A 24,998-nucleotide genomic window follows, 5' to 3' on the forward strand; every position below is an offset into this window, starting at 1 on the left:
TCTTATTGTTCCCTGCATACTATGCCTTTGCACCTGTCTGTTACATGAATTGATGCAGTGTTAGGATTTACAGAAGAGGGCACAAGAATAGTTATACTATATCCATATAAAATGGAAATGTTTGTGTACAGACAAAAATATATGCCAGTGTGTTTGCATCGATTATTTTCACCACTGATATGAGTGTGTTTAGAAGTGGGTTTAGTGGTGACTTCTCAAGAAAAGACACTAAGTGTGTGTGTGTGTGTGTGTACTTAGAAGTTATTAAGATGGAGCTAAAAGCAAGAAGCAGAATACATGTAATTCCTCTCAGAGTGGGTTCTAATGTACCGTGTGGTTGCCTGTGGTATATTAGCATATGAAGGTACAACACACGTGTTATGACAGTGTGCCTATAACTAACTCCATTTCTGTCTGTCATCATGAGGCTAATACGCCACAATGCTGGCCATGTCTCTGAACTCGTGTGATATCAACCCCCCTTCTTTCTCTTCTCTTCCCACCCCAGCTTTTCCAGTCTCTAAGGGAAGGAGAGAGAGGTGAGGGTCAAGGGTGAGGCGAGAAGCGAGAGAGGGCTGGAAGAGGGAAGAGCTCGGGTTAAGATGTTTGGTGTTCCTATTTCTGGCAGAGGGGGAGAACGTATCATGTATGAGAAGTTAACCATAATGAACCTGCAAAGTGGCTTGAACTGGACTGAGCCTAACAACTGGTACCATGACCTGACCACAGTACAAACACAACACAGCACAGGCGAGTTGAAATTCAACGCATTCATCTGAGGAATGATTCATAGGACAATGTACCAATTAACATATCAACCTATTGCACAACCCTATGAAATGCTGTCTCGTTTTCATGGTCGTTGCCTTAGAATTCTTAACCGACTCTCTCTCACAGTCTGAAAACCGTCTGTTTATTGTTTGTAAATATTAAATCAGTCAAAGTAGGAAGAAAACTGAATTACAAATTTCTTCATTTTAAAGTAATGAGAAAAAATTGAATTTGAATTTCACTTCACTTCCTGTATTGACTGAAATTAATTTGAATTGACCCCGACCCAGAATAACAATGTGTCAATGTAATTCGTTTGACATTTTAATGTTTGTCCATCGCCTCTCTCCGTCAGTGCCCGAGGGCTCTCTATCGGACACAGAAGGAGGCCTGGGGGACGAAGGTGGTGGTGGAGGAGGAAGAGGAGGAGTAGGAGGAGGGCTGGTCGAGAGGGACGAGGGCGAGGAGTCACAGCTGAGGCTGCAGCTGAAGAGGAAGCTACAGAGAAACAGGATCAGCTTCACTCAAGAGCAGATTGAGGCGCTGGAGAAAGGTCAGACAGGTTTCAGCCAATCACAATTCACCATGCTTGAGCTTCAGCCAATCAGTTTTTTGATTGAGCTTCGGCCAATCACAGAGTGCCTTGCTGAAGACAGAGCGTCACAGAGTCAGTCACTATGGTGGTAGTGCTTTTGGTCAGAGGCCTCAGTTCATGGATTTGGTACTTGGATCTGTGCATAAATCAGAATATTCTGACATGCCCCGTTCCAGGGTCTGTAAAATGGGCTATACACTGGATCTGAAAAATTTCAGTCACTCTAGGACAGGGTTCCCTAACTGAGGCCCGCGGGCCAAGTTTTCTGAGCAACTATAGTGGCCATATTTTATGAGCAAGAGTCTTGGAAAATATTGTGTTTGAAGATATCCATCCATATACCAAGTTTGGTGATGACCGGTACAGCGGTTCTGTTGAAGAATATGTTTTAAAGCAATCAACCTCATAAAATATAGTCCAAAATATTTTAAATTGTATTGCATGATTTGTTTGATTTTGAGTTCTGATAATTGGAAATCGTGGTAAGTAGGACACCTGCTCGTCGAACATCTCGTTACAAAATCATGGGCATTAATAGGGAGTTGGTCCCACCTTTGATGCTATAACAGCCTCCACTGTCTGGTAAGGCTTTCAACAAGATGCTGGGACATTGCTGCTGGGACTTGCTTCCATTCAGCCACAAGAGCATTAGTGAGGTCAGGCACTGATGTTGGACGATTAGGCCTAACTTGCAGTCAACAGTCCAATTCATCCCAAAGTTGTTCGATGGGTTTGAGGTCAGGGCTTTGTGCAGGCCAGTCAAGTTCTTCCACATCGATCTCGACAAACCATTTCTGTATGGACCTCGTTTTGTGCATGGGGCATTGGCATGCTGAAACAGGAAAGGGCCTTCCACAAACTGTTGCCACAAAGTTGGAAGCACAGAATCGTCTACAATGTCATTGTATGCTGTAGCGTTAAGATTTCCCTTCATTGGAACTAAGTGGCCTAGCCCAAGCCATGAAAAATAGACCTAGACCATTATTCCTCCGCCACCAAACTTCACAGATGGCACTAAGCTTTGGGGCACGTAGCGTTCTCCTGGCATCAGACCCAGATTCGTCCGTCAGTGACAGTGATTCATCACTCCAGAGAACAGGTTTCCACTGCTGTAGATTCCAATGGTGGTGAGCTTTACACCACTCCAGCCGACGCTTGGAATTGTGCATGGTGAGATTAGGCTTGTGTGCGTGCGGCTGCTCGGCCATGGAAATCCATGTCATGAAGTTCTCCCGACGAACAGTTATTGTGCTGACGTTGCTTCCAGAGGCAGTTTGCAAGTCGGTAGTGAGTGTTGCAACCGAGGACAAATTATTTTTTACATGCTAAGCACTTCAGGACTCGGCGGTCCCATTCTTTGATCTTGTGTGGCCTACCATTTCGTGGCTGAGCCGTTGTTGCTCCGGGACATTTCCACTTCACAATAACAGCAATTACAGTTGACTGGGGCAGCTTGGCAGGGCAGAAATTAGACAAACTGACTTGGTGGAGAGGTGGCATCCTATGACGGTTCCACGTTGAAAGTTACTGAGTACTTCAGTAAACCCATTCTACTGCCAATGTTTGTCTATGGAGATTGCATGGCTGTGTGCATGATTTTATACACCTGTCAGCAACGGGTGTGACCGAAATAGCTGAATCCACTCATTTAAAAGGGTGTCGACATACTTTTGTATATACAGTACCAGTCAAAAGTTTGGACACACCTACTCATTCAAATGTTTTTCTTTATTTTGACTATTTTCTACATTATAGAATAATAGTGAAGACATAAAAAATATTAAATAACACATATTGAATCATGTAGTAACCAAAAAAGTGTTAAACATATCAAAATATATTTTCGAATCTTCAAAGTAGCCACCTTTTGCCTTGATGAAAGCTTTGCACATTCTTGGCATTCTCTCAACCAGCTTCATGATAATGCATTTCACCTGGAATACATTTCAATCAACAGGTGTGCCTTGTTAAAAGTTAATTTGTGGAATTTCTTTCCTTCTTAATGTATTTGAGCCAATATAATGTTGTTGTGACAAGGTAGGGTTGGTATACAGAAGAAAGCCCTATAATGGTAAAGAACAGCTCAAATAAGCAAAGAGAAACGACAGTCTATCATTACTTTAAGACAGATGTCAAGAACTTTTAAAGTTTCTTCAAGTGCAGTCGCAAAAACCATCAAGCGCTATGATGAAACTGGCTCACATGACGACCGCCACAGGAAAGGAAGTCCCAGAATTACCTCTGTTGCACAGGATAAGTTCATTAAAGTTACCAGCCTCAGACATTGCAGCCCAAATAAATGCTTCACAGAGTTAAACAGACATCTCAACATCAACTGTTCAGAGGAGACTGTGTGAATCAGGCCTTCATGGACAAATTACTGCAAAGAAACCACTAAAGGACAACAATAATAAGAAAAGACTTGCTTGGGCCAAGAAACATAAGCAATGGACATTAGACCAGTGGAAATCTGTCCTTTAGTCTGATGAGTACAAATTTGACATTTTTTGGGGGGTGACACTGTCAGTGATTTACTTTGAATTCAAGGCACACTTAACCAGCATGGCTACAACAGCATTCTGCAGCGATACGCCATCCCATCTGGTTTGCAATAAGTGGAACTATCATTTGTTTTTCAACAGGACAATGACCCAACACACCTTCAGGTTGTGTAAGGGCTATTTGACCATGAAGGAGACTGCTGGAGTGCTGCATCAGATGACCTAACCTCCACAATCACCTGCCCTCAACCCAATTGAGATGGTTTGGGGTGAGTTGGACCGCAGAGTGAAGGAAAAGCAGCCAACAAGTGCTCAGCATATGTGGGAACTCCTTCAAGACTGTTGGAAAAGCATTCCAGGTGAAGCTGGTTGAGAGAATGCCAAGAGTATGCAAAGCTGTCAAGGCAAATGGTGGCTACTTTGAAGAATCTAAAATATATTTTGATTTGTTTAACACTTTTTTGGTTACTACATGATTCCATATGTGTTATTTCATAGTTTTGATGTCTTCACTATTATTCTACCATGTAGAAAATAGTAAACTAAAGAAAAATCCTTGAATGAATAGGTGTGTCCAAACTTTTGACTGATACTGTATAGTGTAGCACATCCTAGGGAAATGTTTCCAATTGTCCTAATGGCAGCAAAGTGGGCCCACAGCTTGAACCCCGGCATTGTTTCTTGCAGCTTTAATTATTTTTATTGTTATTATATGTCCTGTTCCCATGAACCAGTGCTGATGTTTCCATTGTTACAGTAAGTGGATCAGTGTTTTATGTGTTTGACTGACAATTGTGGTTCATGCGCTCTTCAGAGTTCGAAAGAACACATTACCCAGACGTCTTCGCGCGAGAGAGATTAGCCAACACGATTGACCTTCCAGAGGCACGGATACAGGTATTTTTGTCCCTCTTACAGTCTATCCCTCTTACTGTCTACATTGTATTAACCCTTTAAACTCGTGGGAATTGGCCTATATGGATAGGGCTAAATTGAAATGTTTCTTACAGAAGAAATATGGAAAGCATATTCATAATTAAGGTTCCAATTAAAAGGGAACAGTTAGGAAATTATGGGAAAATTATTAGACTAAAGGTGAGGACACAGCAGTTCACCTGACACACGACTGAATCCAAACTTTACATTTTATGAGCATTTTACATTTACTGGTCTTTTCACCACATTTGTTGATAACAACATCTTAAAATACTCTGGATACATTCAGAAACATGATAACAATATTCTTGGAAAATGTGGGTTAGGTGCAACATAAGAGAAAAATCTACAAGGGTGGTTTGTTTGAGTGAGAGGTCTGACTGGTGTTTCCAAGTGGCCACACACCTCTCCATAGTGTGGACAGGTCCTAAGTCATTTCAATGCACTTTTATGACTCAAAGAAGAGTCTTCAACTACAAGGTGCTTTTTTGAGCTCTCCTAGCTGTGCTGTTGAGGAATTAGAGCAAGTACACTTGTACATCTTTTGTTTTGGAACACAGCCCTGCATTTTCCCCCACTCTGCTGACAATTTTTTTTCTCCACTCCTTTAATACAGGAGTAATAAAGGCCGGGTGCAATATTTTTTTACATTTTTAATATTTATCTTTTAATTGTGATTCATCAGGGGGTGGTGCAACAGCCTCTGCACCCCTACTTCCCACGGCTATGCTACCTGGAACCAAAACGTGTTTTACTATGGGGACAGCCAAAGAACCCTTTTGGAACCCAAAATGTAGAATGGAGTCACGAGTGCATTCATATGCCTGGTCCGCTGCAAATTTTCTTCACAAGACAACAGACATAGGCTCATTCTGTTCAGGACAACCCAGAGTATAACGCCATGTCATCTTGTAACTGTACATCAAACATAGTGATCATAAACGTTGACACTATTTTACTATATACTATATTTGACTATTTTACTTTACTAAGATATGGAAATGTGAAGTGCACATTTGGACTCACTAGTGTTTGGCTTGCTTGTATGACATCAAAGCCGTATTTACTATAATCCTCAACATCTCATCTTTCAAAATACATTGAGTCCTCTTAAGTTACAGAATTTCCCTCACTCAGACAACAAAACATTTGCAAAAGTTGCCAAATTAGCGGTAGGGATGGGGACAACTTCTTGTCCATCACGGTGCTCAAGTTCATAACGGCTGTCAGTCAAATCCCATACAGCGCTGTGAAGCGGAGACCCTGAGCTCTGACGTCATGTATAGCATGTTACTGTACAGCCACTGTGTTCCAATTTAGGCGCTTATCAGTGTCCAAATCTACCATTTTCAAACTGTATAAAGGGTACGAGCGTAATGGGCTACAACATTTTGCAACAGAAAACGAAAATGAGTCCAGATAGTCCTTTGCTGTTTTCGTCTGTTTGGTACCTAATGAACACAACCCTGCTTTCTCATGCCATGTGGAAATAACTCGGCATCATTGAGATCAGCAACATGACAGCGTTCATTGACACATCTCTGTGATTGACAGGTGTGGTTCTCCAACCGAAGAGCCAAGTGGAGGAGAGAGGAAAAGCTTCGCAACCAGAGGAGGTCAGGGGGTGGGACTTCCTGTTCTCACGCCCCCCTAAGCACTTCCTTCAACACCTCTGTCTATCACCATCAACATGGCAGCAGTTTAGGTTGGTGATGACTTCATGTGTGTGATATCTTTGACAGCGACTCTATGTTCATTTATCCAATTATACTTCAATTCAAAGTCGGGAAAGACAAAGGGGACAGTGGTACTTACTAACTACATTCTTGTCTTCTACTTTGCAGCAATTGTCCAGGTGAATTCTTTCTAAACCAATATGTCAAGTAATTTTTATCACGCACTGTCAACAGACTTTTTTGTGCCGGTTTCCCTAACAGAGATTAAGTGAAAGTGCTTTTTAGTCCAGTACTAGGCTGGGGCACCCCCTAGTGGGACTAAACTAGTGGACTAGGGAGACTTTACTTTGTCTGGGAAACCAGCCCTTAGTGAATAAGTCCAGGACCAAAATATGCATCATGAATTATAATTAGTGGTAGTCAAAATAACAAAATCCCACAGAACTCATCTTTTCAGTAGGATGTACTAGATTACTAAATAGGGGGCAATAGATCTATATAGCTATGTCTATATCATTACCCCTATCACATTCACCTAATATAATTGTATGTGCTGATTAGCAGATACCAAAGCAAAGTGAGTTCAAACCAAAGTGAGTTCAAACATTTTTGTATGTGTATCATGGTGCTGGAAATGAACCCACAACCGGGACGTCCCTATGTTCTTACCAACTGTGACAATCAGGACTGTGTACTTAATGTGTTTGGGTATGTCTGTCTCATTAGGATCTATGCTGATTCAGAGCGTGTCTACCCTGCCCAGCTACAGCTCTCTGTCCGTCCTCTCCACTGGAGTCCAGGTTGGCCATTCATCATTCACATCATTAGAACCTATTGACTAACCTGGGAGGAGTTTGTTTCCTCAAAAGCTTAATTTGTAGCTAGTGTGGCATTGTATTTGTCTCAACATCCCAGCAGAGAGTCATCATTGAACATGCTTCTTAGTGAATAGCTAAGAATAGTGGCAGATCTTACTTCATATATTTTGTTTGTGTAATAACGCCCTAAATTCAGGACTAGGATTAACCTCTGTCTGGCCCATGAAGTTCTGGGTTTTTACAGAAAAAGGGATGTTAATCTGACAACCTGAGAATTGTATGGGTCTATGAGGAAGATGTCAAAGGAATTGGTGTTTTTGGATGATTTACATTCAAGGTATCAATGTTGGATGACTGGTTTCATAAAGGTGTTATAAATACCCCTTTCAAGTAAGGTGTTACTGATGAAACAATATAGGCCTACAGTGCCATCATTATTGGCCACCATCAATGAAGGGCCAGCATACAACTGCTCTACTGTCTTTAGTCCTTGGGCCAGCGGAACAATTTGTTCACTTTGAGGTGGGCAAGGTTTGATGGCATTAAATTGTTTTCCACAAACCCCTGATCAAATGTACACTACTTGACCAAAAGTACGTGGACACCTGCTCGTCGAACATCTCATTTCAAAATCATGGGCATTAATATGGAGTTGGTCCCCCCTTTGCTGCTATACCAGCCTCCAATCTTCTGGGAAGGCTTTCCACTAGATGTTGGAACGTTGCTGCGGGGACTTCCATTCAGCCACAAGAGCATTAGTGAGGGCAGGCACTGATGTTGGGTGATTAGGCCTTGCTAATTCCAATTCATCCCAAAGGTGTTCGATGGGATTGAGGTCAGGGCTCTGTGCAGGCCAGTCAAGTTCTTCCACAACGATCTCGACAAACCATTTCTGTATTGACCTTGCTTTGTGCACAGGGGCGGTGTTATGCTGAAACAGGAAAGGGCCTTCCTGTTGCCACAAAGTTGGAAGCACAGAATTGTCTAGAATGTCATTGTATGCTGGAACTAAGGGGCCTAGCACGAACCATGAAAAACAGCCCTAGACCATTATTCCTCCTCCACCAAACTTTATAGTTAGCACTATGCATTGGGGCAGGTTGCGTTCTCCTGGCATCCACCAAACCCAGATTTGTCCATCGGACTGCCAGATGGTGAAGCGTGATTCATCACTCCAGAGAGCACGTTTCCACTGCTCCAGAGTCCAATGCAGCGAGCTTTACACCACTCCAGCCGACTCTTGGCATTGCGCAAGGTGATCTTAGGCTTGTGTGCGGCTGCTTGTCCTGGTGATTGGGTCTGGCTCTCCACCAGGAACCTCCCTCTCTGCCCGACGTCGTGGGGGTCGGTTCCAGGAACTAGTGTACAGGGAGGGGTACGGTCCTAAGGAACGCTGTTGGGTCCCGGTGGCCATAATCTTGGACCTCAACATCGTCCGGGATTTCCATCTCTGCCGCCCAGACCGGCCCACTCCTTACCCTTGGGGTGTCCCGATCACCAGGATGGAACATGGGAGCCTCACGTGGCAGCATTCCACACCTTCTCTGCGTGCCGGAACCAATCATCCACTACAGGGGCCTCAGTCTGACTCGGAGTCCACGGAGCCGGCTGCTATCGGCTGCTATCCCAGAATGCACTGGAAGGGAGTCACCCCGGGCGAGGAATGACGAAGTGAGTTCTGGGCGTACTCCGCCCATCGATTGAATCGGGCCCACTCCCCGTCGGTCCTGACAGTGACTCCTAAGGAACCTCCCTAGCTCCTGGTTGATCCTCTCCACCTGCCTGTTGGACTGAGGCCTGTACTCGGATGTGAGACTGACCGTGGGCCCCAGCTTCTCCATAAAGGCTATCCATACCCGTGACGTGAATTGGGGACCATGGTCCATAGTTCACAGTGCTGGAAGACCTGCTGGAATAGTGCCTCAGTGACCTGGAGAGTGGTAGGTGGATCAGAGAGAGGGATAAAATGGCAGGATTGAAAGAATCCATAATAGTGGTAAAACCATCAGAAAAGGGGAGATCAGTGACGAAGTCTATGGACAGATGGGGCCAAGGCCACTGAGGCACAGGAAGGGGAAGGAGTTTCCCTGCTGGAGCGTGCCAGGGAGATTTGGTTTGGGCATATACGGAGCAGGAGTTGACATAGTGGGCCACCACTACCTAGCTGAGAGAGATTGAATGGTGATACCTGGGTGTCCAGCGGTAAAGGTTTTGTGTGCCCAGGTCAACAGCCGATCCCTTACCCCCGTAGGTACGTAGGTGCGCCCCCGAGGGCAGGTAGCAGGCGGAGGTTCCCTCTCCAGAGCTTGGCAGATGTCCACGTATACATCCCAAAGCATGGGAGCAACGATTCAAGAGGGTGGAATAATGGGCACACTTAGGATCGGAACCTCTCCCAAATCGTGGAGACAGGACAGGGCATCGGCTTTGATGTTCTTAGAACCTGGGCGATGTGAAGTTGAATCTAGTGAAGAAAAGGGCGCACCTTGCTTGGCGCGCACTCATCCGCCTCACCGTCCATATGTACTCGAGGTTCTGATGGTCGGTGAGGATGAGGAATGGCTCCTTGGCGCTCTGTAGCCAGTGTCTCCACTCCTCTAATGCCAACTTCACCGCCAGGAGCTGACGTCAGAGTTCCTCTCTGCAGGAGACAGTTTCTTTGAGATGTATGCACATGGATACAATTTCTATGGGTTACCTTGGCGTTGGGACAGGATGGCTCCCACGCCCACTTCTGAGACCTCTGTAATCGATGCAGGGACGCAGACCCCCATCCTTCTTGGTCACGAAGAAGAAGCCTGCCAATGCAGGAGAGGTGGATGAGTGGACAAAACCCTGTTGGAGAGCCTCCTAGATGCACTCCTCCATGGCCTCAGTCTCAATCACCGACAGAGGGTACACGCGGAGGCATAGAGCCTTCTAGCAGGTCGATGGCACAGTCCCAGGGGGGATGAGGAGGGGGACAGGGAGCTTGGGTCTTAGAGAAAACCTCCCGGAGATCCTGGTAAACCTCCAGGAAAATGATGATGATGGAGTAGTCACGCCTTTCCCGGGAGACTGATGTTCACGGGGCCGCCCCTCTGCGCTCATGGATCCCAGGTTGGGATGCACCAGGCATCGCTGAAACTGGTGCCCCTCCTGGCCACAATAGGCGCAGAGCCTATTGTGAGGTGTGTGGATCCTATCTCCATAGGTTCAGGCGCTGCCTCAGGATGGCCAAAGGAGGGAGGTGAGTGGCGAGGTGGGCACCATTGCTCCCGAGGAAGGTTATCCATATGGATGGCCATCGCAATGAGTGCACGAGCATTGGAGTGGGCTAGAGAGAGGAGAGGAGGAGCTGGGCTCCTACGAGAGGGCAGTCTTCGACCATCTTCGACCCCAAAAAGAATATATATATATACATTTTTAATTGTTTGTAAAATATGTATATAAAAAAAAGTGCAAAATGTTGCTAATATAGTACTAAGATTATATATTTTCCAAAATTGGTTGTGTTATCTGCATTACTATAGAAATGTTTTAATTATCATTAGGCATATTCCACCTATTATTGAAAGAGTTGTAGAAATGGCAGACCAATCCAATTATAACCAATGGAGCTGGGTGGCGGCCGTATTGGAAACTGTGTACCCTATGGTTAAATCAGCATTTTCCAAGTTTTATGGTGCAGTCATTATGAAGGCATTTTGCGAAAATGGGTTACCTGTACCTCTTTGCTGGATGTAATACATTCCTACGAGATTTTATACTGCGTGCAATGTACAGGGCAGGTTTCATGGCACATTTCTTGATGTAAACACACTTTGTAGAATCATATTGCATATAACATAATATATTTGAATTCGGACATATTTTGGGGGATATTTTTACCACTATTCTGGTAATATTTTACTAAATACATATAACTGAGATACTTGGGCCATCATGTTGGGTTGTCCTCATTGTAACACAATCATTGTAACACAATGAACACTTATTACACCAGTCATTAAGTTATTTACTGTACATGCAAAATCAATGCAGTTCCTCCTCATTGAAATGCATGGTAGCTTGGTCTGATTATAGAGTATGATGAATCTATATAGCAAAAAAAAACTTCCTCAAAGAGTCTCCTTGTTCTGTGTGTAATTTGTGTAGTTATCATCTAGGGTGCCATGTGATAATAGACCACATCCCAATAGTGTCCATTCTGGCTCTATGTACCCCAAAATGTACATTTTGCATACACAAATCTAAAATCTAATTTCTATTCACTTTTCTATTGTGCCTTATTCTTCCTTTGTTGCTCATGTTATTGTCTTTTCTTTCACTGTATCTGTGATTCACTGTATGTGTGTGTGTGATTCACTATGTCTTTGATTCACCGTGTCTGTGATTCCCTGTCTGTGAGTAGAAAGTGTCATCCCAGTCTGCCAACTCTTACTCTTGCATGTTACCCCTGTCCCCTTCCACCCTGCAGAAATTTGACTCTTCAGAGTACCCATCCCATATGCCTCCACCGTCCTCTGCCAACTCAAACACTGGTGAGTTTTACACTGTGTGCGTGTTTGTGTGTGTGGGTCGGTCGGTATTCTGCCCTTGGAATTGCGTTCTCATGCGAAACTAGACAGATAGCTAACTAAGTCTTCAATAAAACTCCCAAGGAGTGACTTTTCTTGAATAAATATATTGAAAACGTTTATGTTGTTGTCGTGTCTTTGACTATGCCAGATTAATTGCTATGACATGCTATTCTATAAAATAATTTCTCCGTAATTAATATTACCTGATTGAACTAATCATGTAAATATGAATTAACTAGAGAGGGACACCACGAAAGAATATTTATAGAGCTGTTATCTTTCGAATAAACTCTTAAAAGATTTAGTAATACTTTCCTAAATAGCAGTCACATTAATCGTCATTTTATTCAGTCTCATCTGAAAGTTGTAAGTCCTTGATTATCTGCAAGAATCCTGGCTAACAAGTTGAATCAGCAATACAAAATTGGGTTTAATTATTTATTTACTAAATACCTAACTAATCACACAGAAACACACATACACAATTAAATCATAACTTGATCACAAATTACGTCATACAGAAAAACGTCCCTAGCGGGCAGAATCGATATGACAGCTTGTTACACAAAGGAAAGGGGGGAGTCCTAGTGAAAGAGCGGGAGACTTGACATAGGCGAGCTGTGCTATCGTAAATACAGTATCTTATGCATTCTAAATTACCGCCCATTTGAAGAGGAAAATGCAATCAATATTTACTCTGAGCTGCGCTTCAGTAGGTTGGTGGTAGATGGCCCGTGTCATCACCCGAGTCCTCTGTCCTTTGAAGAATGTCTCTGGTAGTCACGGGAACGTTGTGTGTATTAGACGGGATACTTGGACTGTCCTTCCGAACCTGCGTTTAGCTGTTGCTAACTCAAAGGCTAGGAGATATCACTTCTGTAGTGAATACGAGTTCAAAGTTCATACCATTCACAATCAAAGTCCATGCTGATGTTGGCTTCATCTATAGTGATTATCTGAACCATTCTGACACTGGATCGTCATCCTAGCGTACCCGGAACAGAAAGTTATTTCTGGTTCGTGGCTTTATATAGTGGAGGGAGAGGGGTGTGTCTGAAAAGTCTAACCCATGCCTCTTCACAGTGGCGGACCACTGTGAGCAGAGGAAAACTTATGAAAGCACAGATCTCTCATTTGGAAGCTAAAATTACATTTCATCTCTTCACAAATAATGTCATATTCAAACATTTGAATTAAACAACAATTCCATGTGAATCCGATATCTCTGACATTTAGACTTTCCACAGTAGAGTTTATGTCATTCAATCCTTGATGAGAATGTGTCAGAGGGCAACCGAACTGACATAATATACCTTAAGTACCACCGCATATGTTCAGTTGGTCGGATCACCAGAATATAGTTCATTTCCCCCAACTTCTGATGTTACCAGAACCTCTATGTTAACCCATGGGTTTCCTTATGTCACATCAGTTATAGTAGGGAGAGAGAAAAAGGGGGAAAGAGGTATTTATGACTGTCATAAACCTACCCCCAACCCAACGTCATGACATTGTGAAACTGCAAAATACAGAAAAGAATATACTTTAGTATTCAATTCACATCGACATACTGTAGCTGTACATTATACATTTCAAGTTGAAGTTGCATAAATACAAAGCACGTGCCAAGGTACCATGTATCTGGCATGATGCCAAACCATATAGCTAATTGTTACTCATATGGTAATTGGCTAACTCATTTAATTACTATAATAATGTGCAACCACCTCTGTACAATAACAAAGCATATTACACTAGAAACAGTAACAAAACTTCAGTATTGTATGTTTTACAAATCGTTTACATGACGCACGAGCAAAGTAATACAGCTGATGGCATACATGAAAGGCAAGGCAATTTGTGTGAGTAAATGAAACCAACTAACATTGATAAGTAAGCAATTCTATCAATAGCAAGATTATCATCACTAGCAATATGCTTAAATCGAATTTACAAACAAATATTTTCCGAGGCTGAAGCGTGACAAGAAATAACTGCACTGAAAGACCTGCACCGTAGCGTTGTTTTCAGCTGCTTCTATGCGTGCAGAACGAATTCTCTACTTCCTGTTTCCATACAGTCTTTAAGTACTAGAAAGCTCCACTAGGGGGCGATAAACACCATGGAACACAATGAAAATCCATTTTAACCACTGTAATAAAATAATCTGTTACCTTCTAACAGGATGGCAGCACAGTCGGCAATAAAATTATATTCTCTTCGCTTTACTTTTATTGGTAAAAAGCTCCAAATCTTATTATTGTCTGCATCCAACAACTTTTATGAAATTAAACTTTTATGAAAACACACTGTCTTTTGTACTCCACCTCATATATTTTTTCTTTCACTCTCCTCTGCCCGTCTTTCTTTCCTTCATCCTCCTCTCCTCTCTTGCATTCTCTCTCTCCCTTCCTGTTTTCTCTCCTTCTTCCTCCTCTCTCTTTCATTATTCCTGTCCCCTTGCTTTCTCTCTCCTTGCCCCCCCATCTCTCAGGACTCATTTCTCCCGTCGTTTCGGTACCGGTGCAGCTTCCTGGGAACGAGCAGAGCAAGGGCCAGAACCTCGGTCAGTACTGGGTCAGACTACAATGAGAGAGAGGGAACGAGAATCGACTGAGGGGACCATCAATAAAACAAAGGCATACTATGAAAAGGGAGGATAAAACAAGGACAGTAGATAAGAGACAGGCTTCTTTGAGTTGGTTTGGCTTGAGGAAGATCCCAATATGCATTAAATGTTTACAAATGTGCTGCCAAAATACTTTATTTTTTTTTACAACGGGAAGCATAAAAACTCATTGATATGGCATGGCTAGTTGTTCCGTAAGCATCAGTGGTGAGAGGCTGTATATACTGTGAAGATACATTTTTTGACTCGATTATCTTAAAACATTCACCTTTTACAAACATGTTTAAAGCCTATCAGCAATCAGCCAAACATAATATTTTGTGGTGAAACAAATGTTCCGAAACAATTCAATTCTAATGGAGGCACAAGTCAGGGTTGGAGTCAATTCTATTTCATTTCCACCCAATTCAGAAAGTAAACCAAATTCAAATTCCAAATGTTCCTAATTTCAAAAGCATTGAAGAGAATCAGAATTGGAATTACAGTGTACTTCCCGATTTGACTGGAATTGAAATGGAGTTGACCCTTGGCCACAGTATTGATGTATAACAATACAGTTATAGAGAATATCACATTTATGGAAGGAAGAATGCAGCCCATTTTAGAACAACAATCATCCTCAGGTTTTGTAACAAAGACTTCAATGACAGAGCCATCAGTTTACATATTCATCAGCCAATGACAATCAAGTATCATCAGCCACCATGCAATAAGAGTTGATGTTCAGGTTAGCAACCAATCAAAAGCAAAGACCTTAGCAAATGACAATCAAGAAGAGCCAATGATTAACCACTAAGGCCGGGATTTAATCCGATCTTGCTTTGACGACAATACACCATTTAAAGGTCATTTCTGATTGAGCAGACATATGCAGAGTGAAAGCGGTCTCCCTGAAAGCGGGAACATTGCCTTTAAAAGGTGCATTGTCGACAAAACGTGATCGGATTGAATCCCGGACTAACTAAAACTACAAAAGCAACAATATTATCAAGAGCAATGGATCAATGACCAACTGAGCGTGACCAAATATTACATAGCACTCAATCAATCATTCATAAACATAAATCAAACATTGTAATATATTGTTGATTTTATGACTAAACCGTATACTTATTTTTGTATAGACATCACCGTTGCTTCTCTCTTTAATGAACTGTAATTTATTTATCTATTTTTCATTTCACATTTGTCACATGACCCCTGTGTGTTTTTTTTAATCGTTGAGGGACTTTGCTGTGTTAGCACTGTGTATAAGAAAAGTAATCCCTTTTGTGAAGGCATTTGAGCCCTTTAATGAATTAAAACTATGTGGAATGAGAAACTTAGTTGAACTTTTATTGGAAGGCCGGGATTCAATCAAATCCGCCATAGCAAATTTTGCAATGTCTTAGATTTGAAACTTCACACCAGGCTACCTGTGAGAGGAAGCTACCTGGTAGTAGTTGTAGGTTTTTTAGAGTACCAAGACCAGTAACCAATACCTTTTTCTTAATGCTATTTTAAATGTGTAAATGATACTGCAGCATATTTTCCATAAGGGGACCAGAAAGTCAGTAGGGTATTGGATCTTTTTAACCATAGGTAAAAGAGCTACTGCATAAATACCACAATGTGTGTTTGATTGATTTGAGCCTAGCCTACTTCTGTTTGTGTGCCTCATTTATCTTGTACTGGAGCAATTTGTCCTGCATCCCTACCTCGGGCAACCTTGTAATTCAAACCCCAGACTAATATAACTGGGTTGGAACCAAAGTGTTGGTCGGTGTTTCATGTGGGACCGTAATTCATGTTGGACAGATAGAAGGTTGTCACGTTCCTGACCTGTTTTCTGTTTTGTATGTGTTTGACGGTCAGGGCGTGAGTTTGGGTGGGTAGTCTATGTTATGTGTTTCTGTGTTGGTTTAAGGGTGACCTGATATGGCTCTCAATTAGAGGCAGGTGGTTTTCATTTCCTCTGATTGAGAGCCATATTAAGGTAGGTGTTTTCACTTTGATTGTTGTGGGTGGTTGTTTCCTGTGTCAGTGTTTGTTGCACCATACGGGACTGTATCGTGAGTTCGTTTTGTTTGTAGTCAGTACTTGTTGGTTCGTTCTTCGTTACGTGTAAGTTCGTAGTCCAGGTCTGTCTACTTCGTTTGTTGTTTTGTAATTTGTTCAAGAGTTTTCCGTCTTCGTCTGGTTCTTGTAAATAAATATTATGTCTAACTCCAACGCTGCATTTTGGTCCTCAAATCCCTACTACTCCTCTTCGGATGAGGAGAAGGAGGAAGCCCGTTACAGAACCACCCACCAATCCAGGACCAAGCAGCAACAACAGGAGAGGCTGAATTATTTGGAGAAATGGACATGGGAGGAAGACCTAGAAGGCAAAGGACCCTGGGCGCAGCCAGGAGAATATCGCTGCCCCAAAGAGGAGCTGGAGGCAGCTAAAGCTGAGAGGCGGCGATATGAGGAGGCAGCAAGGAAGCAAGGCTGGAAGCCGGAGAATCAAGCCCAAAACCGCAGATATGAAGGTACGCGGCTAGCAAGGAAGCCCGAGAAGAAACCCCAAAAATTTATTGGGGGGGGGGCTAAGAGGTAGTGGGCCAAGGGCAGGTAGGAGACCTGCGCCCACTTCTCAGGCTAACCGTGGAGAGCGGGAGTACGGGCAGACACCGTGTTACGCAGTAGAGCGCACGGTGTCTCCTGTACGTGTGCATAGCCCGGTGCGGGTTATTCCACCTCCCCGCACTGGTAGGGCTAGATTGAGTGTTGAGCCGGATGTCATGAAGCCGGCCCTACATATCTGGCCACCAGTACGCCTCCTCAGGCCGGCTTACATGGCACCAGCCTTACGCATGGTGTCCCCGGTTCGCCTACATAGCCCGGTGCGGGTTATTCCACCTACCCGCACTGGTCGGGCGACGGGGAGTATTCAACCAGGTAAGGTTGGGCAGGCTCAATGCTCAAGGGAGCCAGTACGCCTGCACGGTCCGGTATTTCCGGCGCCACCTTCCCGCCCCAGCCTAGTACCACCAGTGCCTACACCACGCACCAGGCTTCCAGTGCGTTTCCAGAGCCCTGTTCCTCCTCCACGCACTCTCCCTATGGTGCGTGTCTCCAGTCCGGTGCCTCCAGTTCCGGCACCACGCACCAGGTCTACAGTGCGCCTCATCCGGCCAGAGCCATCCGTCTGCCCAGTGCCATCTGAGCCATCCGTCTGCCCAGTGCCATCTGAGCCATCCGTCTCCCCAGCGCCATCTGAGCCATCCGTCTCCCCAGCGCCATCTGAGCCATCCGTCTCCCCAGCGCCATCTGAGCCATCCGTCTGCCCAGTGCCGTCTGAGCCATCCGTCTGTCCCGAGCCATTAGAGCCGCCCGTCTGTCCCGAGCCGTCAGAGCCGTTAGTCAGTCAGGAGCCGCTAGAGCCATTTGTCAGTCAGGATCTGCCAGAGCAGCCAACCAGACAGGATCTGCCAGAGCCGCCAACCAGACAGGATCTGCCAGAGCCGCCAACCAGACAGGATCTGCCAGATCCGCCAGCCAGCCATGAGCAGCCAAATCCGCCAGCCAGCCATGAGCAGCCAGATCCGTCAGCCAGCCATGAGCAGCCAGATCCGTCAGCCAGCCATGAGCAGCCAGATCCGTCCGCCAGCCATGAGCAGCCAGATCCGTCAGCCAGCCATGAGCAGCCAGATCCGTCAGCCAGCCATGAGCAGCCAGATCCGTCAGCCAGCCATGAGCTGTCCAGCCAGGATCCGCCAGAGCCGTCCAGCCAGGATCCGCCAGAGCCGTCCAGCCAGGATCCGCCAGAGCCGTCCAGCCAGGATCCGCCAGAGCCAGCCATCCAGAACTGCCCCTCAGTCCAGAGCTGTCTCTCTGTCCGGAGCTGCCCTTCAGTCCGGAGTTGCCCCTCTATCCTGAGCTACCTCTCTATCCTGACCTACCTCTCTATCCTGACCTACCTCTCTGTCTTGAGCTACCTTATCCCGGTGCTGCCCCTTATATCGACGGTACCCTTTAAATTAAGTGGGTGGAGTAGGAGGGTGGTCATTCAGAGGGGAATACGGAAGCTGGTTTTGACTATGGTGGGGTGGGGACCTCGCCCAGAGCCTGAGCCACCACCGTGGTCAGACGCCCACCCAGACCCTCCCCTTGAGTTTTAGGGGTGCGCCCGGAGTTCGCACCTTGAGGGGGGGGGTTCTGTCACGTTTCTGACCTGTTTTCTGTTTTGTATGTGTTTGACGGTCAGGGCGTGAGTTTGGGTGGGTAGTCTATGTTATGTGTTTCTGTGTTGGTTTAAGGGTGACCTGATATGGCTCTCAATTAGAGGCAGGTGGTTTTCATTTCCTCTGATTGAGAGCCATATTAAGGTAGGTGTTTTCACTTTGATTGTTGTGGGTGGTTGTTTCCTGTGTCAGTGTTTGTTGCACCATACGGGACTGTATCGTGAGTTCGTTTTGTTTGTAGTCAGTACTTGTTGGTTCGTTCTTCGTTACGTGTAAGTTCGTAGTCCAGGTCTGTCTACTTCGTTTGTTGTTTTGTAATTTGTTCAAGAGTTTTCCGTCTTCGTCTGGTTCTTGTAAATAAATATTATGTCTAACTCCAACGCTGCATTTTGGTCCTCAAATCCCTACTACTCCTCTTCGGATGAGGAGAAGGAGGAAGCCCGTTACAAAGGTATAAAACAAAGATGATCTATTATATTGATAACGTAGTCGAGTGACCGCTTTACCAATGGAAATACATGTCTTTAAAAATGGAAGGCAGGCAGAAGGAGGCAGATCAGGTGGGACCATTCTTGCCAATGAGAAGGCAGTATGCATGTGAACAGGCAAAATTTTTATTTTTCCAAAGATGCCGAAATGCCATGTGCGTCCACCTACACTTAGTATACAAAATATTTAGAACACCTGCTATTTCAATGACATAAACTGACCAGGTGAATCCAGGTGACAGCTATGATCCCTTATTGATGTCACTTGTTAAATCCACTTCAATCAGTGTAGATGAAGGGGAGGAGACAGGTTAAAGAAGGATTTTTAAACCTTGAGACAATTGAAACATGGATTGTGTATGTGTGCCATTCAGAGGGTGAATGGGCAAGAAAGAAACTGTAAGTACCTTTGAACGGGGTATGGTAGTAGGTGTCTCCAATGTAGAAACTAGTACAAATAAAGAAAAACCCTTAAATGAGAAGGTGTGTCCAAATTTTTGACTGGTACTGTGTGTATAAATATATATATATATATATAAATATATACACAGTTTTTTCACCTAAATATACACTACCGTTCAAAAGTTTGGGGTCACTTAGAAATGTCCTTGTTTTTCAAAGAAAAACACGTTTTTTTGTCCATTAAAATAACATCAAATTGATCAGAAATACAGTGTATACATTGTTAATGTTGTAAATTACTATTGTAGCTGGAAACGGCAGATTATTTTAAAGGAATATTTACAAAGGTGTACAGAGGCCCATTATCAGCAACTATCACTCCTGTGTTCCAATGGCACGTTGTGTTAGCTAAACCAAGTTTAGCATTTTTAAAGGCTAATTGATCATTAGAAAACCCTTTTGCAATTATGTTAGGACAGCTGAAAACTGTTGTTCTGATTAAAGAAGCAATATAACTGGCCTTCTTTAGACTAGTTGAGTATCTGGAGCATCAGCATTTGTGGGATCGATTACAGGCTCAAAATGGCCAGAAGCGAATAACTTTCTTCTGAAACTCATCAGTCTATTCTTGTTCTGAGAAATTAAGGCTATTCCATGCGAGAAATTGCCAAGAAACTGAAGATCTCTTACAACGCTGTGTAATACTCCCTTCACAGAACAGCCAAACTGGCTCTAACCAGAATAGAAAGAGGAGTGGGAGGCCCCGGTGCACAGTTGAGCAAGAGGACAAGTATATTAGAGTGTCTAGTTTGTCCTCAACTGGCAGCTTCATTAAATAGTACCCGCAAAACACCAGTCTCAACGTCAACAGTGAAGAGGCGACTCCGGGATGCTGGAGAAATGACAGTCCATCATTACTTTATGACACAAAGGTCAGTCAATCCGGATAATTTCAAGAACTTTGAAAGTTTCCTCAAGTGAAATCGCAAAAAACATCAAGCGCCATGATGAAACTGACTCTCATGGGGACCGCCACAAGAAAGGAAGACCCAGAGTTACCTCTGCTGCAGAGGATAAGTTCATAAGAGTTACCTGCCTCAGAAATTGCAGCCCAAATAAATCTTCACAAAGTTCAAGTAACAGACACATCTCAACATCAACTGTTCAGAGGAGATTGCGTGAATCGGGCCTACATGGTCGAATTGCTGCAAAGAAACCACTATTAAAGGACACCAATAAGAAGAAGAGACTTGTTTGGGCCAAGTAACACGAGCAATGGACATTAGACTGATGGAAATCTGTCCTTTGGTCTGATGAGTCAAAATGTTAGATTTTTGGTTCCAACCGCCGTCTCTTTGTAAGACGCAGAGTAGGTGAACAGATGATTTCTACATGTGTGGTTCCCACCGTGAAGCATAGAGGAGGGGGGTGCTTTGCTGGTGACACTGTCAGTGATTTATTTAGAATTTAAGGCATACTTAATCAGCATGGCTACCACAGCATTCTGCAGCGATATGCCATCCCATCTAGTTTGCGCTTAGTGGGACTATCATTTGTTTTTCAACAGGACAATGACCCAACACACCTCCAGGCTGTGTAAGGGCTATTTGACCAAGAAGTAGAGTGATGGAGTGCTGCATCAGATGACCTGGCCTCCACAATCTCAAATATACATTTTATTTTGATTTGTTTAACGCTTTTTCAGTTACTACATGATTCCATATGTGTTATTCGATAGTTTTGATGTCTTCACTATTATTCTACAATGTAGAAAATAGTAAAAATAAAGAAAAACCCTTGAATGAGTCCAAACTTTTGACTAGTACTGTATATATAGCTCTGGAAAAAATTAAGAGACCACTGCAAAATTATCAGTTTCTCTGGTTTTACCATTTATAGGTATGTGTTTGGGTAAAATGTTTTTTTTTTTATTCTATAAACTACTGACAACATTTCTCTCCAATTCCAAATAAAAACATTGTAACTTAGAGCATTTATTTGCAGAAAATGACAACTGGTCAAAATAACAAAAAAGATAGTGTTGTCAGACCTCGAATAATGCAAAGAAAATAAGTTCATATTCATTTTTAAACAACACAATACTAATGTTTTATCTTAGGAAGAGTTCAGAAATCAATATTTGGTGGAATAACCCTGATTTTCAATCACAGCTTTCATGCGTCTTGGCATGCTCTCCACCAGTCTTTCACATTGATGTTGGGTGACTTTATGCCACCCCTGGCGCAAAAATTCAGGCATTTCGGCTTTGTTTGATGGCTTGTGACCATCCATCTTCCTCTTGATCACATTCCAGAGGTTTTCAATGGGGTTCAGGTCTGGAGACTGGGCTGGCCATGACAGGGTCTTGATCTGATGGTCCTCCATCCACACCTTGATTGACCTGGCTGTGTGGCATGGAGCATTGTCCTCCTCGAGATGTAGTTGAGGTTTAGGGTTTATTGAATGATTTGTTCCAAATACAATGCTTTTAGTTTTGGAAATATTTAGGACTAACTTATTCCTTCCTACCCATTCCGGAACTAACTGCAGCTCTTTGTTAAGTGTTGCAGTCATTGCAGTCGCTGTAGTAGCTGACGTGTATAGTGTTGAGTCATCCGCATACATAGACACACTGGCCTTACTCAAAGCCAGTGGCATGTCGTTAGTAAAGATTTTAAAAAGCAAGGGGCCTATAAACATATACCCTGGGGAATTCCTGCTTCTACTGTGTTCTGTTAGACAAATAACTCTTTATCCACATTATAGCAGGGGGTGTAAAGCCATAACACATACGTTTTCCCAGCAGCAGACTATGATCAATAATGTCAAAAGCTGCACTGAAGTCTAACAAGACAGCCCCCACAATCATTTTTTCATCAATTTCTCTCAGCTAGTCATCAGTCATTTGTGTAAGTGTCACGCTTGTTGAGTGTCCTTCCCTATATGCGTGCTGAAAGTCTGTTTTCAATTTGTTTACTGTGAAATAGCATTGTATCTGGTCAAACACATTTTTTTCCAGAAGTTTACTAAGGGTTGGTAACAGGCTGATTGGTCGGCTATTTAAGCCAGTAAAGGGGGCTTTACTATTCTTAGGTAGCGGAATGGCTTTAGCTTCCCTCCAGGCCTGAGGGCACACATTTTATAGTAGGCTGAAATTGAAGATGTGGCAATATCGTACGCTATTATCCTCAGTAATTTTCCATCCAGATGGTCAGACCCCGGTGGCTTGTCATTGTTGATAGACAACAATCATTTTTACCTCTTCCACACTGACTTTACAGAAATCAAAAGTACAATTCTTGTCTTTCATAATTTGGTCAGATATACTTAAATGTGTAGTGTCAGTGTTTGTTGCTGGCATTTCATTCCTAAGTTTGTTTATCTTGCCAAGGAAAAAGTAATTAAAGTAGTTGGCAATATCAGTGGGTTTTATGATAAATGAGCCATTTGATTCAATGAATGATGGAGCCAAGTTGGCTTTTTTCCCCAAAATGTAATTTAAGGTGCTCCAAAGCTTTATACTATATATTTTTGCCAATCAGTTGGTCTGAAGCTTATTTGCCATACCTTTTGCCTGATCCCTCTCAACCATAACATTTTTTAAATCCTCATCAATCAAAGGGGATTTAAGAGTTTTTACAGATCATTTTCTTAATGGGTGCGTGCTTATTAATAACTAGAAAAAGCAATTTCATAAATGTGTCAAGTGCAGTGTCTGGTTGCTCCTCATCACACACCACAGACCAGTAAATATTCTTTACATCATCATCATATGAATCCCTACAAAACGTATTGTATGACCTCTTATACACTATATTAGGCCCAGCCTTTGGAATTTGGGTTTTCCTAGATATGGCTATTATAATGTGATCACGACATCCTATGGATTTGGATACTACTTTAAAGCACATTTCTGCAGCATTAGTAAAGCTGTGATCAATACATGTTGATGATTTCATTCCTGTGCTGTTTGTAAATACCCTGGTCGGTTGACTGACAACCTGAACCATGTTGCAGGCACTACAGTTTTAAGATTTTTCTTGAGTAGGCAGCTTGATAAGAGCCAGTCAATATTTAAATCATGCAGAAAATATATCACTGTTGATATCACATAAACTCAGCAAAAAAAGAAACGTCCCTTTTTCAGGACCCTGTCTTTCAAAGATAAATCGCAAAAATCCAAATAACTTCACAGATCTTCATTGTAAAAGGTTTAAACACTGTTCCCCATGCTTGTTCAATGAACAATAAACAATTAATGAACACGCACCTGTGGAACGGTCGTTAAGACACTAACAGCCTTACAGACAATAGGCAATTAAGGTCACAGTTATGAAAACTTAGGACACTAAAGAGACCTTTCTACTGACTCTGAAAAACACAAAAAGAAAGATGCCCAGGGTCCCTGCTCATCTGTGTGAACGTGCCTTAGGCATGCTGCAAGGAGGCATGAGGACTGCAGATGTGGCCAGGGCAATAAATTGCAATGTCCGTACTGTGAGACGCCTAAGACAGCGCTACAGGGAGACAGGACGGACAGCTGATCGTCCTCGCGGTGGCAGACCACGTGTAACAACACCTGCACAGGATCGGTACATCCGAACATCACACCTGCGGGACAGGTACAGGATGGCAGCAACAACTGCCTGAGTTACACCAGGAACGCACAATCCCTCCATCAGTGCTCAGACTATCCGTAGTAGGCTGAGAGAGGCTGGACTGAGGGCTTGTAGGCCTGTTGTAAGGCAGGTCCTCACCAGACATCACCGACAACCAGGTCGCCTATGGGCACAAACCCACCGTCGCTGGACCAGCCAGGACTGGAAAAAAGTGCTCTTCACTGACGATTCACGGTTTTGTCTCACCAGGGGTGATGGTCGGATTCGGGTTTATCGTCGAAGGAATGAGCGTTACACCGCGGCCTGTCCTCTGGAGCGGGATCGATTTGGAGGTGGAGGGCCCGTCATGGTCTGGGGCGGTGTGTCACAGCATCCTCGGACTGAGCTTGTTGTCATTGCAGGCAATCTCAACGCTGTGCGTTACAGGGAAGACATTATCCTCCCTCATGTGGTACCCTTCCTGCAGGCTCATCCTGACATGACCCTCCAGCATGACAATGCCACCAGCCATACTGCTCGTTCTGTGCGTGATTTCCTGCAAGACAGGAATGTCAGTGTTCTGACATGGCCAGCGAAGAGCCCGGATCTCAATCTCATTGAGCACGTCTGAGACCTGTTGGATCGGAGGGTGAGGGCTAGGGCCATTCCCCCCAGAAATGTCTGGGAACTTGCAGGTCCCTTGGTGGAAGAGTGGCAACATCTCACATCAAGAACTGGCAAATCTGGTGCAGTCCATGAGGAGGAGATGCACTGCTGTACTTAATGCAGCTGGTGGCCACACCAAATACTGACT

General features: G+C 43.7%; 1 protein-coding gene across 1 annotated transcript; it reads left to right on the forward strand.

The window, feature by feature from the left end:
- Positions 1-644: 644 nt before the first annotated feature.
- Positions 645-14,451, forward strand: LOC120045819 (paired box protein Pax-6-like). Its single transcript, XM_038990752.1, has 7 exons — positions 645-750; positions 1,154-1,324; positions 4,682-4,764; positions 6,358-6,508; positions 7,206-7,279; positions 11,691-11,820; positions 14,354-14,451. The coding sequence occupies exons 1-7, from the start codon at positions 645-647 to the stop codon at positions 14,449-14,451; spliced, it is 813 nt and encodes a 270-aa protein (XP_038846680.1).
- Positions 14,452-24,998: the final 10,547 nt, after the last annotated feature.

This window comes from Salvelinus namaycush, chromosome 4 (assembly GCF_016432855.1).
Source record: "Salvelinus namaycush isolate Seneca chromosome 4, SaNama_1.0, whole genome shotgun sequence".
Lineage (NCBI taxonomy): Eukaryota > Metazoa > Chordata > Actinopteri > Salmoniformes > Salmonidae > Salvelinus > Salvelinus namaycush.